Source organism: Narcine bancroftii, chromosome 3 (genome assembly GCF_036971445.1).
Source record: "Narcine bancroftii isolate sNarBan1 chromosome 3, sNarBan1.hap1, whole genome shotgun sequence".
Lineage (NCBI taxonomy): Eukaryota > Metazoa > Chordata > Chondrichthyes > Torpediniformes > Narcinidae > Narcine > Narcine bancroftii.
Genome location: NC_091471.1, coordinates 167,655,735 through 167,674,908, shown reverse-complemented (window position 1 = coordinate 167,674,908; position 19,174 = coordinate 167,655,735). Strand labels below are relative to the sequence as shown.

The 19,174-nt window shown below is 39.6% G+C and overlaps 1 protein-coding gene and 1 long non-coding RNA gene across 4 annotated transcripts in view; one reads left to right on the top strand and one right to left on the bottom strand.

Moving 5' to 3' along the window:
- Window positions 1–18,208, top strand: part of dkk2 (dickkopf WNT signaling pathway inhibitor 2) — a 50,648-nt gene extending 32,440 nt beyond the window's left edge. Inside the window, exons 3-4 of the mRNA XM_069925757.1 lie at window positions 8,063–8,212; window positions 12,075–18,208. Coding sequence (XP_069781858.1) covers window positions 8,063–8,212; window positions 12,075–12,313 — 389 coding nt within the window. The 3' untranslated portion in view covers window positions 12,314–18,208. The remainder of the gene's footprint in view (window positions 1–8,062; window positions 8,213–12,074) is intronic.
- LOC138757814 (uncharacterized) overlaps window positions 13,255–19,174 on the bottom strand; it is a 179,944-nt gene continuing 174,024 nt past the window's right edge. For all 3 annotated transcript variants that reach the window (XR_011353905.1, XR_011353906.1, XR_011353907.1), the window contains one exon: window positions 13,255–13,486. This is a non-coding gene — a long non-coding RNA (uncharacterized lncRNA). The remainder of the gene's footprint in view (window positions 13,487–19,174) is intronic.

The following is a 19,174-nucleotide window of genomic DNA, read 5'->3' as shown; positions in this document are numbered from 1 at the left end:
CTAATATGGAAAATTTTATCTGACTATGTCTTAAATATATTTAATGAGCCATCCTCTACTGCTTCCTTGGCCAGACAATTCCATAGATTAATTGTTCTGTGGGAAAAGCAGATTCTCTATCCTAAACCTAATCCCCAAATTTTGAAATTATATCCCCTAGTTCTGGTTTCACCTACCAATGGAAACAACATTGCTGCCTATTTTCTCACCTTATCTATCTCTTTCATAATTTATGTTTCTATAAGATCCCATCTCAGTTCCAGTGAATACAGTCCCAGATGACTCAAACTCTTCTCATAGACTAACCCTCTTTTCTCTGGAAGAAATCTTGTAAGCCTCCACTGCATCATTGCCAAAGTCAATATATTTTTTTCTCAAATAACGAAAACAGAACAGGATACAGCACTCTAGGCACAGCCTCTCCAGTATCCTATGCACTGTGGCAGAACCTCCCTGCAATGAAGGCCAAAATCCTAACGACCTTACATTTTGTGATTCATGCACAAGCACTCTCAGGTCTCTCTGTGCAGCAGTCTGCTACAACAATCTTTCATCATTGAACTAATAGTTTGATCCAGTGATTCTCAACCTTTTTCTTTCCCCTCACATTCTGCTTTAAGTAATCGCTATGCCATAAGAGCTTTGTGATTAATAAGGGATGGCTTAAGGTGGAATGTGAGTGGGAAGGGAAGGTTGAGAATCATTGCTCAAGACCCAATTGTTACTGAAATATTTTGCTTGAGAAAAATTGTCATTGGCCTATTTTCTTTGGAGTTCTGAAACCATGCACATAACGAGTCAATTAAGTATGATTAAAACAGTGGTTTTCAACCTTTTTCTTTCCACCCACATACCACCTTAAGCAATCCCTTATTAATCACAAAGCTCTTATGGCATAGCGATTACTTAAAGCAGTATGTGAGGGGAAAGAGCACCTATGGCATAAGGATTACTTAAAGTGGTACGTGAGTGGAAAGAAAAAGGTTGAGAACCACTGGTTTGATCTATTTTTCTTTCCAATAAGATGTGATATGGTATGATATGATGTGATGTGATACATAAGTACAAAGTACAAATGCACCAAAATTCATACTTGCTGGAGCCTTACAGATACATAAGATACATCAACAACAATTGTATAAATTAAATGATCATAATATGCCTTGAGACAGAGACAATAAATTGAAATATAATGGTAGATAAATAAATATTAATACAGTATTTGCAGTTTTTGCTAAAAACAAGATCTTTTAATCATGTCAACAAATGATCTCTGCTGGATTTTGGTGGTCCTGGAATAGTTTATGGTTTGGGTAATTCAAGAAGGTTCAAGAGTTTGTTGTCTGTTGGAATCTGGAGATGCTGGACTTTGGTATTCTGTACCTTGTGCCAGAAAATAGCAGCACTACCAAGGCAGCTGAGTACATTATGATTCATGGAAGCAAAGTGGAGAAAGATGAGATCACATCTGTGCACCATGCTACTGTTTTTTGGTTCCATTGGAAATCATGCAACTCCCCAAAAAAAAAGCAATGAATTTGACTTGAAGTGGCAGGAATGGAAGAAATATCACACTCTTTTACTTCCTGACTTCATACAGTCACCACAAGCATCAGTTTGTAATAAATGGATGTTGAACTTGCTTGTGGTGGGAAATTTGGTTCTGCCAATTTCTTTAAAAAGGAATCTGCTGGATTTCATCCATGCTGATGATCTGTTGTTGTTGAAGGCAATACCTTTCTCTAAGTGGTTAATACTCCTCTCTCAGATGCACAGTAACCACGACATCAATGAATTAACTGGTTCTGTATGCTCTGCAGACATCTCCACTCAAAGTGATTTACAAGGAATCCACATTGTGATGTTGGGGTCCTAGCTTGATCCCCTACTCCTTTGAACATTGGAGAAGATGACTCCATCAGGAATCATTCATACAAAGACTAAAATTGTGGTCTCCCCAAGAGCCAGCCAATATCTCTGCCAGGCGAGATGGACCATTATGTTGCCAGACACTTCTACTCCATAGCAGCAGCATTATCAATTCAACTTAGCCCCTTAATTATGACAAGTCTTTGTGAAAGCAACTGGTCAGAGAAGTGGTGATCTTGGTGAAAACTCAATGGTTTCTTCCATCTTCAACTTCCGTCTTCTGTTGAAGGGTAGGGTATAATGCCCACAAAGTAGATATACCTGCAGTTCGAAAAACAGTAGGACTTAGAAAAGGACCTCTTCTCCACCGGAGTGGACAGTCACTCTGAGGCACAGTACTTGGAGAGACAGGGTAGCTTAAATGGTCTCCTTCTGTGCCCTGATCTATGATCTGTCAAGGCTATCATGGTTGGACAATCTTTTCAAATGAGAAATTAGGACAGATATCTCCTGTAAGAAGCATGAGGATGATCTGGAGCCATTATTCATCTGAGCAGAAGGCTAAGATATATCAAACCAAAAAACATTAGGAAAACAACAGGGCAAGCCGTTCACTCTCTAACATATCATTCTATCATGTCATCAGAACTCACCTCTACCTCAATTCATTTTTTCCCATGTGTTCCATATGCCATGAATCATTTGCAAAATAATCTGCCACCTTCACACCTAACAATTTAACTTGCTCAGAATCTGCAGCTTTTGGGAGAGAGAGATTTTATAATAGATTTTGATCACCATTTTTCTAAGAAATCATCCTTAGATTTTATTCCTGTGGAGCATGATTCTAATATTAATATTAAAGGTAAAAAGGTAAAGGTAAAGGCTCCATTATTGTCATGTAATTCTACATTTATAATGTAACATACATGAAATTCTTCAACTTTTGCCTACCAATAGGCTGACAGAGGGTCACCATTTTTGTTCAGCACCCCTCACAGAAACCTACAGCACCTGGTGTTCATAGGCAGTCTCCCCTCCGAGTACATTAGCTTGAGGCTGCTTAGCTTCCAAGATCAGACAATCTCAGGTGTATTCAGGCTATTAGGTTTCTGTGTTCTTGTTCTTAGAAGCATAGAAAACTACAGCACAGAAAACAGGCCATTCAACCCTTCTAGTCAATGCCACTGACCTGCTCCCTTTCCATAACTCACCAGACCACTTCCAATCATTTATCTATCCAATTTATTCTTAAAACTTAAGAGTGTGCCTTCATTTACCATGTCAGATGGCAGTTTGTTCCAAACTCCCACCATTCTCTGAGTAAAGATGTTCCCCTTAAACCTTTCCCCTTTCACCCTACACCCATATCCTCTCATTTTTATCTCTCCCAATTTAAGTGGAAAAAGCCTACTTGCATTTACACTGCCTATTCTCCTCATAATTTTGTAAGCCTCTATCAAATCTCCTCTCATTCTTCTACACTCTAAGGAATAAAGTCCCCAACATGCTTAATCTTTTCCTGTAACTCAATTCCTGAAGACCCAGCAATATCCTAGAAAATTTTCTCTGCACATTTTCAATCTTACTGATGTCCTTCCTATAGTTTGGTAACCAGAACTGCACACAATACTCCAAATTTGGCCTCACCAATGTCTTAAACAACCTCACCATAATATCTCACCTCTTGTACTCTATATTCTGACATGCCAAGTTCCCAAAAGCTTTTTTTCCAACCCTCTCTACATGTGACACCACTTTTAGGAAACAGTGTATCTGTATTCCCAGATCCCCTTGTTTCTCTGCACTCCTCAGTGCCCTACCATTTCCTATGTCTGTCCTACCTTGGTTTGTCCTTCCAAAATGCAATACCTCACACTTGTCTGCATTAAATTTCATCTGCCATTTTCTGGCCCATATTTCCAGTTGGTTTAGATCCCTCTACAAGCTTTGAAATCCTTTCTCACAGTCTGCAATGCCTCCGATCTTAGTGACATCAGCAAATGTGCTGATCCAATTTGCCACATTATCATCAAGATCATTGATATAGACAACAAAGAACAATGGTCCTTACACCCTGAGGGACACCACTAGTCACAGGCCTCTAGTCTGAGAAGCAATCATCCACTACCACTCTCCCATTGAATCCATTTTACAACCTTTCAATGGATACCTAGTGTCTGAACCTTCTGAACTAACCTCCCAGTGGGACCTTGTCAAAGGCCTTTCTAAAGTTCATGTAGACAACATCCACAACCTTTCCTTCATCTACTTTTTTGAAAACCTCCTCAAAAAATTCTATAACAGAGGAATTAATTTTTTGTGTGATTATCCAATCAAATCCACTGATCACTTCAAAAATAACAGTAATAACACCTGATCAGTTCCAACACATCTCTCTCCCATATGTATTAAACTCAAGCATGTATATTACTTGCTACATTACTTCCTCATTTAACCCTTCAAAACTATATTTCCTTTCCAGTTCCTTGACAAGGACAGGATTCTCCATTTCCTCATCTACCTACCCCACAAGACTCCACATTCAACATATCATCCTCCACCATTTCCACCACCTACTACATGATCCCACCACTAGACATATCTTTCCCCCTCTTCCACTCTCTGCCTTGTGCAGGGACTGCTCCCTCTGTGACTCCCTCATCCACTCCTCCCACCCCTCCACAAACTCGCTGCCTTGGTACCTAGCCTGTGACCTCAAGGGAAACTGCACTTGCACCTGCACCTCTTCCCTCACCACCATATGGGGCCCAAGCAATCCTTCCAAGAGAAGCAACATTTCACTTGTGAATCTGCAGGGGTCATCGACTGTATTTGGTGCTCCCGGTGAGGTCTCCTCTATATTGGGGAGACTGTACATAAACTGGAAAATTGATTGGTTGAGCACCTCGGCTCTAACTGATCTCCATCAGATCACCCTTGCCTCAATGCGCAGATACCAGCATAATCTCACTACCGCAATTCCAAACCTCACTCATCGCAACCTGACGTGGACCTCCCTACACTCCATTAACTGCTAGTTCTGCACTCACCTTGTGTTCATCAAGGATCGGAAGCTCTCCTCCCCGCTGCTTCTGTATCCTCTGATGTGAGTCTCCACCCTGGTCCCAGTGGCCTACAGAACCAAGTCTCCAACTCAGTTCTCCACATCGGCCCTGATGACTCACAGGACCAAGCCTCCATCATAATCTCCCAACTTGCCCGACAACCTACAGGACTGAGCCTCGGACATGAACTCTCACAATGGCCCCGGCGACCCAGAGAAATAAATCTCCGATGTGACCTCAATTTCATTTAGTCTCTAGCAACAATGTCCTCTTTTTCGACCTCTCTCTGTCTTCATCTCAGGAGATAAACTCTTGACAGATATCTTTACAACCTATGAACTTCCACAGCTTCCTCAACTATCCCTCTGTACACACTGCCTCTTGTAACAATTCTATTACTTTTATTCAATTTCCCATCTCTCTCGCATCAAGAAGACAAATGGGATGTAGGAGCGGGGAGGTTGTGTTGGAACATTACAAGGTAATAGTGAGGTAGCATCAGGAGTACTGCATGCAGTTCTGGTCTCCTTACTTGAGGAAGGATGTACTGGCTTTGGAGGTGGTGCAGAGGAGGTTCACCAGGTTAATTACAGATATGAAGGGATTAGCCTATGAGGAAAGAGTGAGTTGTCTGGGATGGTACTTGCTGAAATTTAGAAGAATGAGGGGGGATCTTATAGAAACATGTAAAATTTCAAAAGGCATAGATAAGATCGTGGTAGTTAATTTGTTCCCATTTTGTGGAGGAGATTAGAACTAGGGGGCATAGCCTCAAGATCCAGGGTAGAAGGATTTAGGATGAAGATGAGGAGGAATTGATGGTGAATCTATGGAATTCTCTGCCATTGAAGCAGTGGAGGCTACCTCAATAAATATATTTAAAACAAGTTTGGATAGATTTTTATATAGATGGGAAATTAGGAATATGGGGAAAAGACAGGTAGGTGGAGGTGAGCCTATCATCAGATCAGCAATTGTCTCATTGAATGGAGGAGAAGGCTTGATGGACCATATGGCCTACTTCTGCTCCTATTTCTTATGTGCTCCCAAGACAAGATTTTCCTTGTCTGATCATTAGAGATGTTATTCTTCTACAAAAACTGTGACTTCCCCTCTACCTCCATCAACTCAGCCCTTTGCTGCATATATGCTCCAATACCCACACATCTGCACTGTACCCTCTGCCCCACATGCAACAAGGACAGGATTCTCCTTGTCCTCACCTAACTCCTCACCAGCCTCTGGATTCAACATATCATCCTCCGCCATTTCCTCCACCTTCTACATCAGATGCATCTTTCCTTCTCCTCCCCTCTCTGCCTTCTGCAGGACCGCTTCCTCTGTGACTCTGTTATCCATTCCTCCCTTTCAACCAATCACCCCATTGGCACCTTCCCCTTTGATGGCAGCAAGTGTTCCACTTGCACCCACACCTCCTCCCTCACCACTATTCTAGGCTCCAAACAGTCCTTCCAATTGAAGTATCATTTGTGAATCTTCAGGAGTCATCTACTACATCTGGTGCTCTTGTTTTTGGTCTTCTCTATATTGGAAAGACCAGATATACACTGAGAGATCACTTCATTGAGTACCTCAGCTCTGTCTGTTACAATGGTGGGGATCTCCCAGTGGCCACCCATTTCAATGAACAGGATGGGAGCTTTTCAGCAACTCCATTCTTCACAATGCCTCCTTGGTTATAAATGTGCTGGTTTCATGAATTAGGGAACCTCAAAGCTATGTGAAATAATTCCATGCTGCACTGTATAAATACCTGTTCAAAACTTTGTTCCGAAATCTGTTTCAAAAATAAAGAGGAACACCAAATATTGAAATCATCAGGGAGGGAAAAGTTTTTCAATCATTAAAAAATTTGCCAATGTTCAGTTGAATTAGCAACTAATTCCACCCACAGAACCATTTCAGAAACTTCATTTCTGGGAAATTCGTATGCTTGTAAGCACATTTATGTGTCCATGTGTTCATATAGACACACACAAACACATGCACACATGCACACACATGCATTCATGCACACACATACACGCACACATGCATGCACAGTGCAAAGTTCAAATTTATTGTCAGTGTACATACATAACATTATATTCTTTTAGATTCTTTTTCCTGAGAGCCAGAAAAAAATTCCACTTATTGGTAGTGCGTAAGACTACTCAAGAATAGATACATATAAAAAAAAGAGGAATGTAACCAAAGAAAGAAATGTGAACAAATCGAGCAATACAGAAAATATATTTAGTAATAAATAATGTGCAGAGTAAATGTCTTTAAATGAGTCTCTGAGTTTGTTGTTGAGGAGTCTGATGGTGGAGGGGTAGCAGCTATTCCTGAACCTGGTGGTGCAAGTCTTGTGGCACAGATACCTCTTTTCTGATGGTAGCAGTGAGAACCGAGAATGTCCTGGGTGGTGTGGATTCTTGATGATTGCTGCTACTCTTTGTCATCAGCATTCCCTATAGATTTTCTCGATGGTGGGGAGAGTTTTGCCTGTGATGTACTGGGCTGTATCCACTATATTTTGTAGGGTTTTCCCTTCAGAGATATTGGTGCTCCCACACCAGGCAGTACAGTTTCCACTACTCATCTGTAGAACTTTGCCAATGTTTTTGATGTCACACCAAACATCAGCAAACTCTTGAGGAAGTAGAGGCGCTGACATGCATTCTTTAAAATGCATTAGTGTGTTGGGTTCAAGAAAGGTCCTCCAAGATAGCGACGCTCAGGAATTTATTCTTATCCTCTGTATCTCTGATCCAGACACTTTACACTTATATATACCCAATTCCATGCTTGCATGTGTTTGCCTGACATTTTAGGTGGTGCCTTGCTACCAAGGATGAGATACAGCACTATCACGCCGGTTTTGAAGGCTCTGAGGTAATAATGAGGGAAACATGTTGACTGCAGACTCCTTCACACACAGTGCAGGTGGTGGTAGATGCTGCAGGGTGTTGAGTAGTGTCTAAAGTGATGAACTCCTTCCTTTGCTTTTGCGAGAGATTGCATGTTCCCAAGGCATGGCCCTGAGGTTTTGCCACTGGATTAATTGGTATTAATTTTTGACTGTATGGTAATCGTGTTAATGTTGTTGTCTTTTCCATCAGGGATTTGTGTAGCACTTCTTGAAGGTACCGCCCGCAGAATTTCCACTGGGGACACACAAGAAAACTCTAAGAAGGGCACTCACCATGGATCCAAGGGCACATACTGGCAGACTGTGGGTAACACCCAGGCTAAACCATCACACAACAAAGGTTAGTGACTATTATTAATGAAGGAAACTTGCTAAATTCTTTCCAATGTATTTTGCAAACACAATAGAAGCAAAAGAGAGTACCTTCAGAATCGCTCCATTGATCTCGCAGCCTCTACAGCCACACAGAGTCCTGTGTAATCCATTGGCAACCTGAACTCCAGATCTAAACCTCTGATGTGATCAGGAAGACTTTAGTGCCCGAGGCCTTTCAGAACCATTTCTTGCCCTCAGCACCCACTTGAATCCTGGTTCCAATACCTCGTGCCCATGAGGCAGTTTCCAGCAGCCCACAACCTGTGTGGGTTCCTCGACCGTAGGTCACCTGCAGCCTGTGTGTTTTCTTCAACCACTGAGCTCCTCAATGGTCCACTGCCATGGTCAATGTCTTATAGAGTTGTCTCTTCTGCTTCTCCTTCTAAATGGGATGTTCTCCCCATTTCTTGTACTTTGCATCGGTCCCTGCTCCACTGGTGTCTGCAAACCCTCGTGGTCGCTGCCGAGCATAGGTGTTGCCATCTTGGGCACAAAGCTTGCAGTTGCAAAATTTTACTTACAAACACCATTGGCTCCTTTAACAGGCCCTTTAAAGAAGATATGGAGCCACCGGCATTTAGACCAGATGGTTGAACCCTTTGGACTAACAATGTGTCACTGCACTTTGCTCTCTTGGGTTTGCACCAACAGCAGTGCTGCCATTTTCTTTAGGAACTATGTTAATTTAGGTGGTACAGAGCCACTGTGAGCAGCACATGTGCTGTGAAAACACAGTGAAGTTTGCAACAAGTTCCTTGGCAGGAACATTACCTGGTGCCCATGTGGTCTTGGCGGTTTAGCACTACAACTGGCAGGAGGCAGACAAGATGATTAAAGATGATTTAAAACAGACATTATTTGTAGGTTTCATAATGCTTTTCTGTCATTCAGAATCATTTACCATATATATTTGGCAAACTGCTCCATATAATACCAAAATAACTGCTCATGCACCATTACTTTATAAACCGTTGCAGTCACACACAGGGCCATTTGAAGCTCTTGTGAATAACATGAATACTTACACGCAGAAGCCAGAGTGTTTAGCTTTTTAGTGTCTCAGCCGAAACTCTCGGGGAACTACAAAATAATTAGTTTATTTTTTCCATTCTAATCCAGTCTATTCACATATTAGAACCCAGTTGAGAAATTCCTGATTCAAAATTTTTCTTTCTGATCTGAATATTTAATACATCCAATGAAATCTAGCAATTTCTCATATTGTGCCCAAAGAACTAATGATGTATTATCACTTAATATATTGGCAGAAGAATAGATTACAATTAATGACAATGTGATGATGGATACTTTCCATCAGCCTAATTTTAACAAATTCTTCAGAAGCTGGTGTTGCCGAAATGCCACTTGAGGGAGTTTCACGAGGTTACTCAATTAGGTATCCAACTCATAAATGCAGAGCAATTCCTTGATTTGACAGTTGGGAATTTATGTGCCATTAACTATTGGTTCACATGAAGTTGTCTCTGAGACACATTTCTGATTTCATTTCTCCATTGTGCTATCAATTACAAAATTGTCCTTTGCCTTCTTCAAAGGGAAGAGAACCCTCTTGTGGTAGAAGCTAGAGTGTTTAGCTTTTTAATGTGTTAGCCAATGGTTTCGAACTTTTTGACATTTGTTCATTACATTAAATCTATTCAAGAAGGAGACGTATATGTTTCCTGATGTTCGAAGAATCAAAGGATATGGGAGAGAACAGGAACAGGGTGTTGGAATGGATGATCATCCATGATCATGTTAAATGGTGAAGAAGGTCTGAAGGATTCAATAGCCTAATTTTGCTCCTGCTTTTCAATGTTTTCCCATCATCATGGATCTGGGATGCTAATACACTTTGGATAAGTTCTACTTATCATCACGAAGAAAGGAGGCGAAAGGCTTCATTGAGGGGGTTTACTTTAAAAATGAAAAAGTGCCTATATATATATGTATAGCACTTATGTGGTCCAACCACTTGACTTGTTTACATAAGCCAACATTCAACACTTCCTGTGCACATTTATAGCTGCATTCTTCTTCAACCTCTTTGCAATCAAAGAATCATTCAGCATCGAAACAGGTCCTTTAGCCCATCTGGCCCATGATGACACTTCTTTCACTTGCCTGCGTTTGGCATATATCCCTCATATCCCATATTTTAACCTATCCAATCCATCAAAATGCTTCTTAAAAGTTGCCATAGGACGTTCCTCAAATTCTTCCTCTGGCAGCTTGTTCCATACATCCAAAAATGTTACCCTTCATGTTCCAAGTAAATGTATCCCCACTCACTTTAAACTGTTCTCTGGTACTGATACTCCTATTCAGGAAAAAAGACTCTCTGTGTTCACCCAATTTTTTCCTCTCATCTTTTGTACACTTCTATTAGATCACCCCTCATCATCATGTGCTCCAGGGAATAAAGCCCCAGCCTTAGGTGCCCAAGTCCTGGCAACATTTTTCCTATAGCATGGTGATGGGGGAATATGGAGAGAGAGAGAGAGAGAGAGAGAGAGAGAGAGAGAGAGAGAGAGAGAGAGAGAGAGAGAGAGAGAGAGAGAGAGGAGAGAACTCCCTTCCATACAATGCAATCTCAGGCATCCACCTTTGACCTAATTATTTTCTTCAGCCATACTCCACATTTTAGCAGCAATACTTAGATGCAGGGTCTTTCTCCATTTAGTTCACATTTAGTTCACATTTAGTTCAACAAAATTCAATACCTTTGCCTTTGACTCAAACTATAGATTTCAACCACTGCTCAAGAATTATTTTGCAATCTTCAGGATCAAAGTAATCTTGTGGAAGCAACAAGGGTGAAAAATTATACACTGGCATGGAGAGAGATTGGCATTCTTTGTGGTTGTTGAAAATGTATCTGTAGCAGTTGTTAGTGGAATGTATGAGATAAAGTCTTTCAGATTGGGTAAGGTAATGTGATGTATTTCCAGGAACGCATCCCCACAGAGATGCCAACTCTGCTATTCCTAAAGAACACATAAATGATAGTCACATTAGATATAGAAATGAAAAATAACACTTAATTTGTTGAGCATGAATGTAATCTGGGTTGTTTTGTCATATTTTACCATGTGTCCAAGTGCTCCCTCACCCCAATTTAAATCAATTAGAAAAATAGATTCATGTTCTTCACTTATCTTGTATAATCATAAATTTACATGATTTCTGAAGGACCTGTTCATTTCTATGAGATGTTGTTATTGCATAGCAATGGAATTTTATGTTTTAAAATGGGATTATGTTTTCACAAACTGGAGCTCATCAAGTTGTGGCATTCAACGTGGGATTCAGGAAAACTCATAAAATAAAGCATGAATTGCTGTAAATTATTGAGGACAGGCCTAAGTTTACTTGGGAATGGTCACAATATGATATTCTGCAGGTGTTTCTTAATACTTTGAGCTGTTAGCAAGGGATTAACTTTCAACTCTTTGTCATCAAGAGTGATTTCATTTTCTAAAACATTATGGAAAACATACATTTTGTTTGCCTTTGTTCCCTTGAAACTACTAAACATCAGGTCAGGTGGCCATCCTACAATCAATTTCCTGAATCTGGCCTCCTATGCCCCCAAAGTTCTTCTCAAACCAATGGTAGCTTCCAACCTTCTGAGCACAAAGCTTTGAAATTCATTCCTAAAAAGACATTACTTCTATTTCTACTCCAGTAAGACTGGCCACTCTTCATTGCACCTTCATTAGCTGTGAAAGTATTATTTTTGAAACATTTAACTCCCAAGGATCTTGGCAGCATGCTTATTCCATGTTAAGAGAGACATATAAATGCAAGTCCTTTTTGTTGCATAGGTCACGAAGGAGATTCCTGCTTACGCTCTTCAGATTGTGCAGAGGGATTCTGTTGTGCTCGTCACTTTTGGACCAAGATCTGCAAACCCGTTCTTCACCAAGGAGAAGTATGTACAAAGCAGAAGAGGAAAGGTTCACACAGCTTAGAGCTTTTCCAACGCTGTGACTGTGCTAAAGGACTTGCCTGCAAAATTTGGAAAGAGGCCAAATCAAGGCTCCACATCTGCCAGAAAATCTGAGTATGTTGGAAATCTTCTACAGCTGCAGGACTATGTGAAACAAGATGCTTTGTAGGACCATATCATGTAAATAATGCAGGATGTGTTAAAGTGGCTTTTCTTTAACAAGAATCCTTTCTTGCTTAGTGCAAAAGTGCAAGGAGGATAGGTCCAAGGATCATGGCATATTCATTTTGGCCCATCTATTTTCAAATTAATTAAAGGCATTACAGTCAGCAGTGTTGAGCTGCAGTCTCTATTTTCCATTATGGTTTATAATTCTCAGGGTGTGGGTATCACTGACAAGTCTGGCATTTATCTCTCATACCAGTTGTCCCTCTAAAAAGTGTCCCTCTAAGATAGGTCTTCACCTGAGCTATTGGCAATGCACCCACAATAATGTTGGCTGGAATTTGACCAGCATTGTGTGAATTATGACCATGCATAGAATCTTACAGCACAAGTGGAAGCCATTTGGTCCACTCGGTCTGTACCAGCACTTTAAGACACATTGGAATGCATGCAAGGCTGTATTTATTGACCTTTGGCCTTGCTCCTGGGATGCCAGGAGCAGTTGGCTTTAAACATCACTGTCTTTTGAATTAATTTCAAGATGCAGAAGGAGAGTGTTAATTAGTTATATTCATCTTCAAAATCTATAGGATCCATCTGTATGGAAGCTCAATTACCAGAGTTGCACAATATCTGTGGGAGTTAAGTGAGTGGAGAGACATTTACTTAAAACATCTGACTGCGAATTAATTTCTGTGCAGATACCTTAATAATTGAAAACATGCCATTCAGCCCCCAAACAGATTCTTACATTTAATTTCACCATGATTACATATGTCTCTCCATTATTTCCTCACCATCCTTTTGATACCACATCAGAGTAGCATGAGAGCTACGAACCAAAGTCCATCAGATAAAAGCACATAAATTCAATTTTCATTTAATCACTGATTTTACTTTAGGAAACTTGATGAATAGTTTATCTAGACTTGTATATTCAATTTCTTTCTTCAGCCTGCATGTAATGGGTGTGTTTCAAAGCACAGGAATGATAACTGAATGATACAGTCTGTCTGGACAATGTGATGGTGTCTCACTAATGGTCCATTCAACCTGCTGTTAACTTACTTATTGAAAAAATAAGTTGAGAAAAATGGACGATAGGAGGATTGGTAGTAGAATCTGGAAAAAGACAAGAAATGGCGAGTCAGAAGGGAAAATTATTTTTAATGCCTATAGTTAAGAAGTAATACATTTTGTGAAGAAAATAAGAAAATGAATAAAACAAACACTGCCTTCTTTCCCTTACCCTTTTATACTGTTCCATTGCAACTTGACATAAAAGGTTCGATCATTTCAGTCAATCATTTTCTGGCTCTTCACATCATCAAAGTACAATGTATATTTTTGTTCTGCTAATTTCTTTTCCAGACCAATTTTTAATTACATCACTAATCTCTTTATCACCCACCATTCACCACGTACAATCACCCCATTTCCCATTTATTTTCCACTTACCTTCCCTTGCGCTCTGTTCTTTCTTCCACATCAAAACCTTTCTCAGTTCTAGTGAGAGGTCTTCCAATGAAATGTTAACTTTGGTTCTATCTTTATACTTTAGACAGTGGTTCTCAATGTTTTTCTTTCCACTCACATACCACTTTAAGTATTCCCTATGCCATTGGTGCTCTGTGATTAGTAAGGGATTGCTTAAGGTGGTATGTGTGTGGAAAGAAAAAGTTTGAAAACCATTGTTTTAATCGTACCTAATTGACTCATGTGCACAGTTTCATAACTCCAAAGAAAGTGGACCAATGACAATTTTTCTCAAGCAAAATATTTCAGTAACAATTGGGTCTGGAGCAGTGATTCTCAACCTTACCTTCCCACTTACATACCACCTAAAGCAATCTCTTACTAATCACAGAGCACCGATGGCATAGGGATTACTTAAAGTGGTATGTGAGTGGAAAAACAAAGGTTGTGATCCACTGCTGTAGATGCTGCCTGATCTACTGAGTATTTTCCATCTTTATTTCAGCTTAACATCATCTGCATTATTTAACTTCTGTACAGATTTTGGAATGGTTTGGTAGCATTTTGAGAAGACTGGCAAAAAATAGACTGATACAGGATCCTTTATTTCATAAAAGAAGAAACTTTTGCTAAAGCTTTATTAATCTCTGGGTACCAATAAGATGCCAAAACCTAGGATTAGCTGCAGAAGTGATTTAATAAAAATGTAATAAGGATATGTGAAGAGATCAGAGAAATTGAGATTGGAATATATGGAGAAGTGAAGCTTAAGGCAAGATTTAATACAAGGGATCAAAATCATAAAAAGTTTTACGAGAGGAAATGGATTTTTTTTTCAACTAAATATGTCTATAACCACAGAGTTAAGGTAATTGATAAAAGAACAAAATCCACACAGAAACATAATGGTTTACAGGAAATTGTGATCTGAATACACTGATGGGGCAGCGAGGCAGACTGAAGAACATCTTTAATAGGGAGTCATATATACATGTTGAAAAACAGTTATGAGAAAATGTAGGATAGTAATTCTCATTTTTGCTAGTTTTTTTCAAAACTCCAGCATTGATGGCAGGTTGTCCACTTTCTGTGCTGATTGATTCTTTGATTCTGTAAAGTCATTGCAATGAACATGGCACCAGTTGATCATTCAATTCACTGTTGTGACTTGGCCAAATGATGGCTTAACATCTGAAAATTTGCTACTTGAGTTGACGCTTTATTCATGTTGCGGTGGTGGACTAAAATACAAGTTAGCAGCACAAGTTCGTTGAAGCTTGTGGGATGGAAGGAGTTGCTACAAGGGGATCAACCAAAGTTAATCCATTTTGAGGAGATGAACTTGATGGTTTTCACCATGATCACCTCTCAATCAATCAAATTACTCTGACTGCTATAATGAGATCTTGCTGATCTTAATATGGTCTGATAGAATTAACATACAAGTTGGATTTTGCCAGTAAAAATAATGTCAAGCATAATCCATAATAAGAGAACATGATTGCCTTTTGAAAATGGGATGAAACAGGATCTTCAAGATTAAAAGTCTGTTATGCAGTAACATCTAATTCACCAAATTCTCTTCTCTATTATTGGGCCATGACATGCAAACATGCAGCCAATTTGCTGTAAGTCCATCCAAAGGCCAGGTTTACTCCTCAGTCAAGAAAAGTGTGCATCCCTAATTCTTGTCCGGTGACTAGAATCTGTACTACCAAAGTACAGATTGTTAGTGGGTGCTGGGAATAACTGGCAGTGAAGTGAGAGCCAATAATTCAATCAGTTTTAATTAATACATACTTGTTGGAGTAGAGAAGGATGGGGAGGCATTTTAAATGCTGAAAGGCCTGGACAGCGTAAATATGACAAAGTTGTTTCCTATAGTAGGGAAGTCTAGGACATGAGGCCACAATTTCAGGATAAAAGGGTGTCAATTTAAAATAGAAATGTGGAAAAATGTAGAACTTTTTGCCACAGGTGGCAGTGGAAGCAAAGACATTGGGTGTATTTAAGACAGAAATTGACAGGTATTTGAATAGTCAGGCCATCAAGGGCTACGGGGAGAAGGCTGGGGAATGGGGCTGAGTGATAAGGATCAGCTCATGATTAAATGGCAGAACAGACCCAATGGGCCATTTGGCCTACTTCTGCTCTTATAGCTTGTGATCTTGTGATTTACAGATGTTAGCACTTAACTCAGCTTCTCCCCTGCAGAGCAAAGACCAATGGCTGGAAGGCTCTCTCAAAACGTTGAATAGAATTGTCGCAGACGTCGGGTGAAAGTTTAGGAATCAGGGTCAAACATGAGGGATTATAATATTGACTGTTGCATGCAATTATCAGAAACCATATCATCATCCTTCATCATTTCCACTGGAAGCAAATGTAGGATATGCTATCAAAAGAGGGATGCATCTAAATAACGTCACAAAACAAGTTGGTAACGGCTAAATCTTCCAAGCGTAAATTTGTATAGGATTTTATGTGCAGTAATGTAATCCAAAATCTGTAATTTCTTTTGAAGAGAAAACTCAAAGGAGTTCTTGCCTTTGCTTGGACGCTGAGTCCTGTTTTCTCATTGTGACCTGTTTTTATTTTCTTTTAAGAGCTCTCTACAAATATCAAGATATAGTTTTAATTTACAGATGCCTTAAGACACCTTAATCCAAATGAAACATAATGAAGTCGGTCTTATTGACAAATGACGCTAAGGGCAACAGATGTTACATAGATAAGGTTATGTTGATTCCCCTTAATTCACACATTATAGCGAGCATGGAAAGGGTAAATGGTGAAGCAATTTTGGAGAGAATTATGCAAGGAACCATGGATAGCAAAGAGTGTTTGCCAGAAAATGTTCTTTTAAAGGAATCTAGATGATGGATTGCTTGAAATTTGCTGTTGAAGTTTATCTTGATCTGTATCCAGTGAATGGGTTTAGTTTTATCCAAGTCATTCTATTAGCTATTTCCTGTACACAACAGTGCTGTTTGCGATGGAACAGGGAAACTTGTGATGTTATAGTATCTATACGATGTCTGTCTCTCTGTGTTCTATAGATGACATATAAGGGATAGTGGATGCATCCTGTTGGGCTGGAGTCTGTGCATGATTGTAAGTTTGTTTGGGATATCATTGCTTACAAACAAATATCCTTGACTCATCTGTACATCAATTTTTGACCACTCAGTACTTTGAATATTGCATGTAACTATAAATCTCCGTTTAAAAAAATGACCAAGAGAAGAATTTATGAAGAGAATCAAAATTGTTCGGGATTACTAATGCCACAATGTCAGACGCATAAAGTTATGTTTTAAATAAGTAGTCACATTTTACTTTTTGCTTGCATGGAAATTCCTTAGAAAGCAGGCGCTGGGAAACAAAGCTCAGAAGTATATTATATACTTTATTCAATTTATTTTGTAGGCAGAATTACTCTGGGTTTGTTAAGTAAATGAAATGGAAGCCGTGATCTCCTGACTTCCTCACACCCACCCCCCCCCCCAACGACTCCCTACCACCAGCTTGAGGTACAACGAGAGGCTGAATAGGTTGGAAATATAGGAGGCTGAGGGGTATCAGGCATGAAAGATCATGAGGGCACAGTTAAAGGTGAATAATTATGGTTTTTTTTCCTGAGAGTAGGAGTCTAAAACTAGAGGGCATAGGTTCAATGTGAAGGGGAGAGGATTTAAAAGGGACGTGAGGAGAATTTTTTTCAAACAGAGGATGGTGCCTATATGGAAAGAGCTGGCAATGGACAAAGTAGAGGCAGGTAAAATTACGGTATTTGAAAGGCATTTGGTTAGGCAGGAACATAATTTGGGGGACATGGGCCAAATACCGGAAAATGGAACTAACTCTGATGGAAAACTTGGTCAGCATGGACGAGTTGGTCCATAGGACCTGTTTCTGTGCTATAGAGATCTGTGACTCTATGACACTTACCACCGCCATCAATATTAAAAAGAAACCATTGTAATTATTTGAAAGAATATATGTATTGAATTTCAGACTTATTTTTAAAGCAGGCATTACAGGTGTCAGAGAAATTCCAATAACTTTGTCTTTACCAATATTCTGTCTCCACATCAAAGTTATTAATGTAGCAAGATTATTTAATCTCAGATTTAATCTAACTATTTTGCAGTGGAATTCTCACAGGTGTCTCAGTGTTGCTTTTCAAAGCTGTTAATATCATTCAACTAGAACCAATTATATTTAGTTTTATTTCCCAAGTTTCTTGGAGAAATAAAGTTTTCTTTTTGTATAATATTTTACATGTATTCAAAAGGATTTATTTTACATATGGATTATTCATAATTTTTTTTAAATAAAGCAGATCATGATTATTCATTAACAATATTATTGAGCTGAAAAGTTTTTTTTTGTTGTGCAATTCTTCAGCCAGCTGGATTTTTAATTCATAAGATAGAAATTGAGAACACACTTAAAATGGAAGACAAATCAGGACCTGCAGCAGTTTTCACTGGAGTATAAACTTTACAACTCCTGGCTCTTTATTATAGTTATACATAAGAAATGCAAATTTAGCTGCAGGATCTCACATCTTTACAGGGTACCATTCAATTGGTGGTTCTCACTAACTCCACTTTCAAGTGGTGAATTAAACAACCTGGTGTTTGGTTGAATATTGGGATGAACACCTTTTTGCCTGTTTAAGTTTGGAATGGGAGCACATGATTGCCTCTGGCACCCTAATCATATGTTAGGTTTTATCTTGGGGTCGTATGGCCTTTTGGCAATTAAACTAACGAACCTATCAACCTACCAACCCTGTTTTTTGGAGCGTGGAAGGAAGCCAGAGTGCCTGTAGATCAACCACACAGGTTATACAAACTCCTTACAAACCACCAGATTTGATCGCCGGTCACTGGGGCTATAATAGCATTGCACTAATGGCCACGGTCTGCTTCCATGGCAGCCGTCCAGAAGCAACTCAGGATATGATGGTGGAAAGGGAAAGTTACTGCACTACTCTCACAGATGGAAAGGATGCAACTGAAACATGCAAACGGAGCTCTCATTTAGCAAGTTCTTTATACACAAAGGTCAGTATCCCCTTCTTCCCCTCAAGAAAGTAATTGTGAAGGATTGCCTTTGTCACTCGCTCCAGCTCAGTGTTGTATGTCTCACACTGATGGACTTTCTTTGACTGATTAGGAAACAGGGAGACTTGTTTCCCTCATTCATGAAGCTGAGCAATTGATATGTCACAATCACAAAATGGGGATGGAAAAGATTGGGTAAGGTTGCACATTTAGGGCAGATTTAGCATATACTGCGTGTGATCTCTGGAGCTTAGAGAAA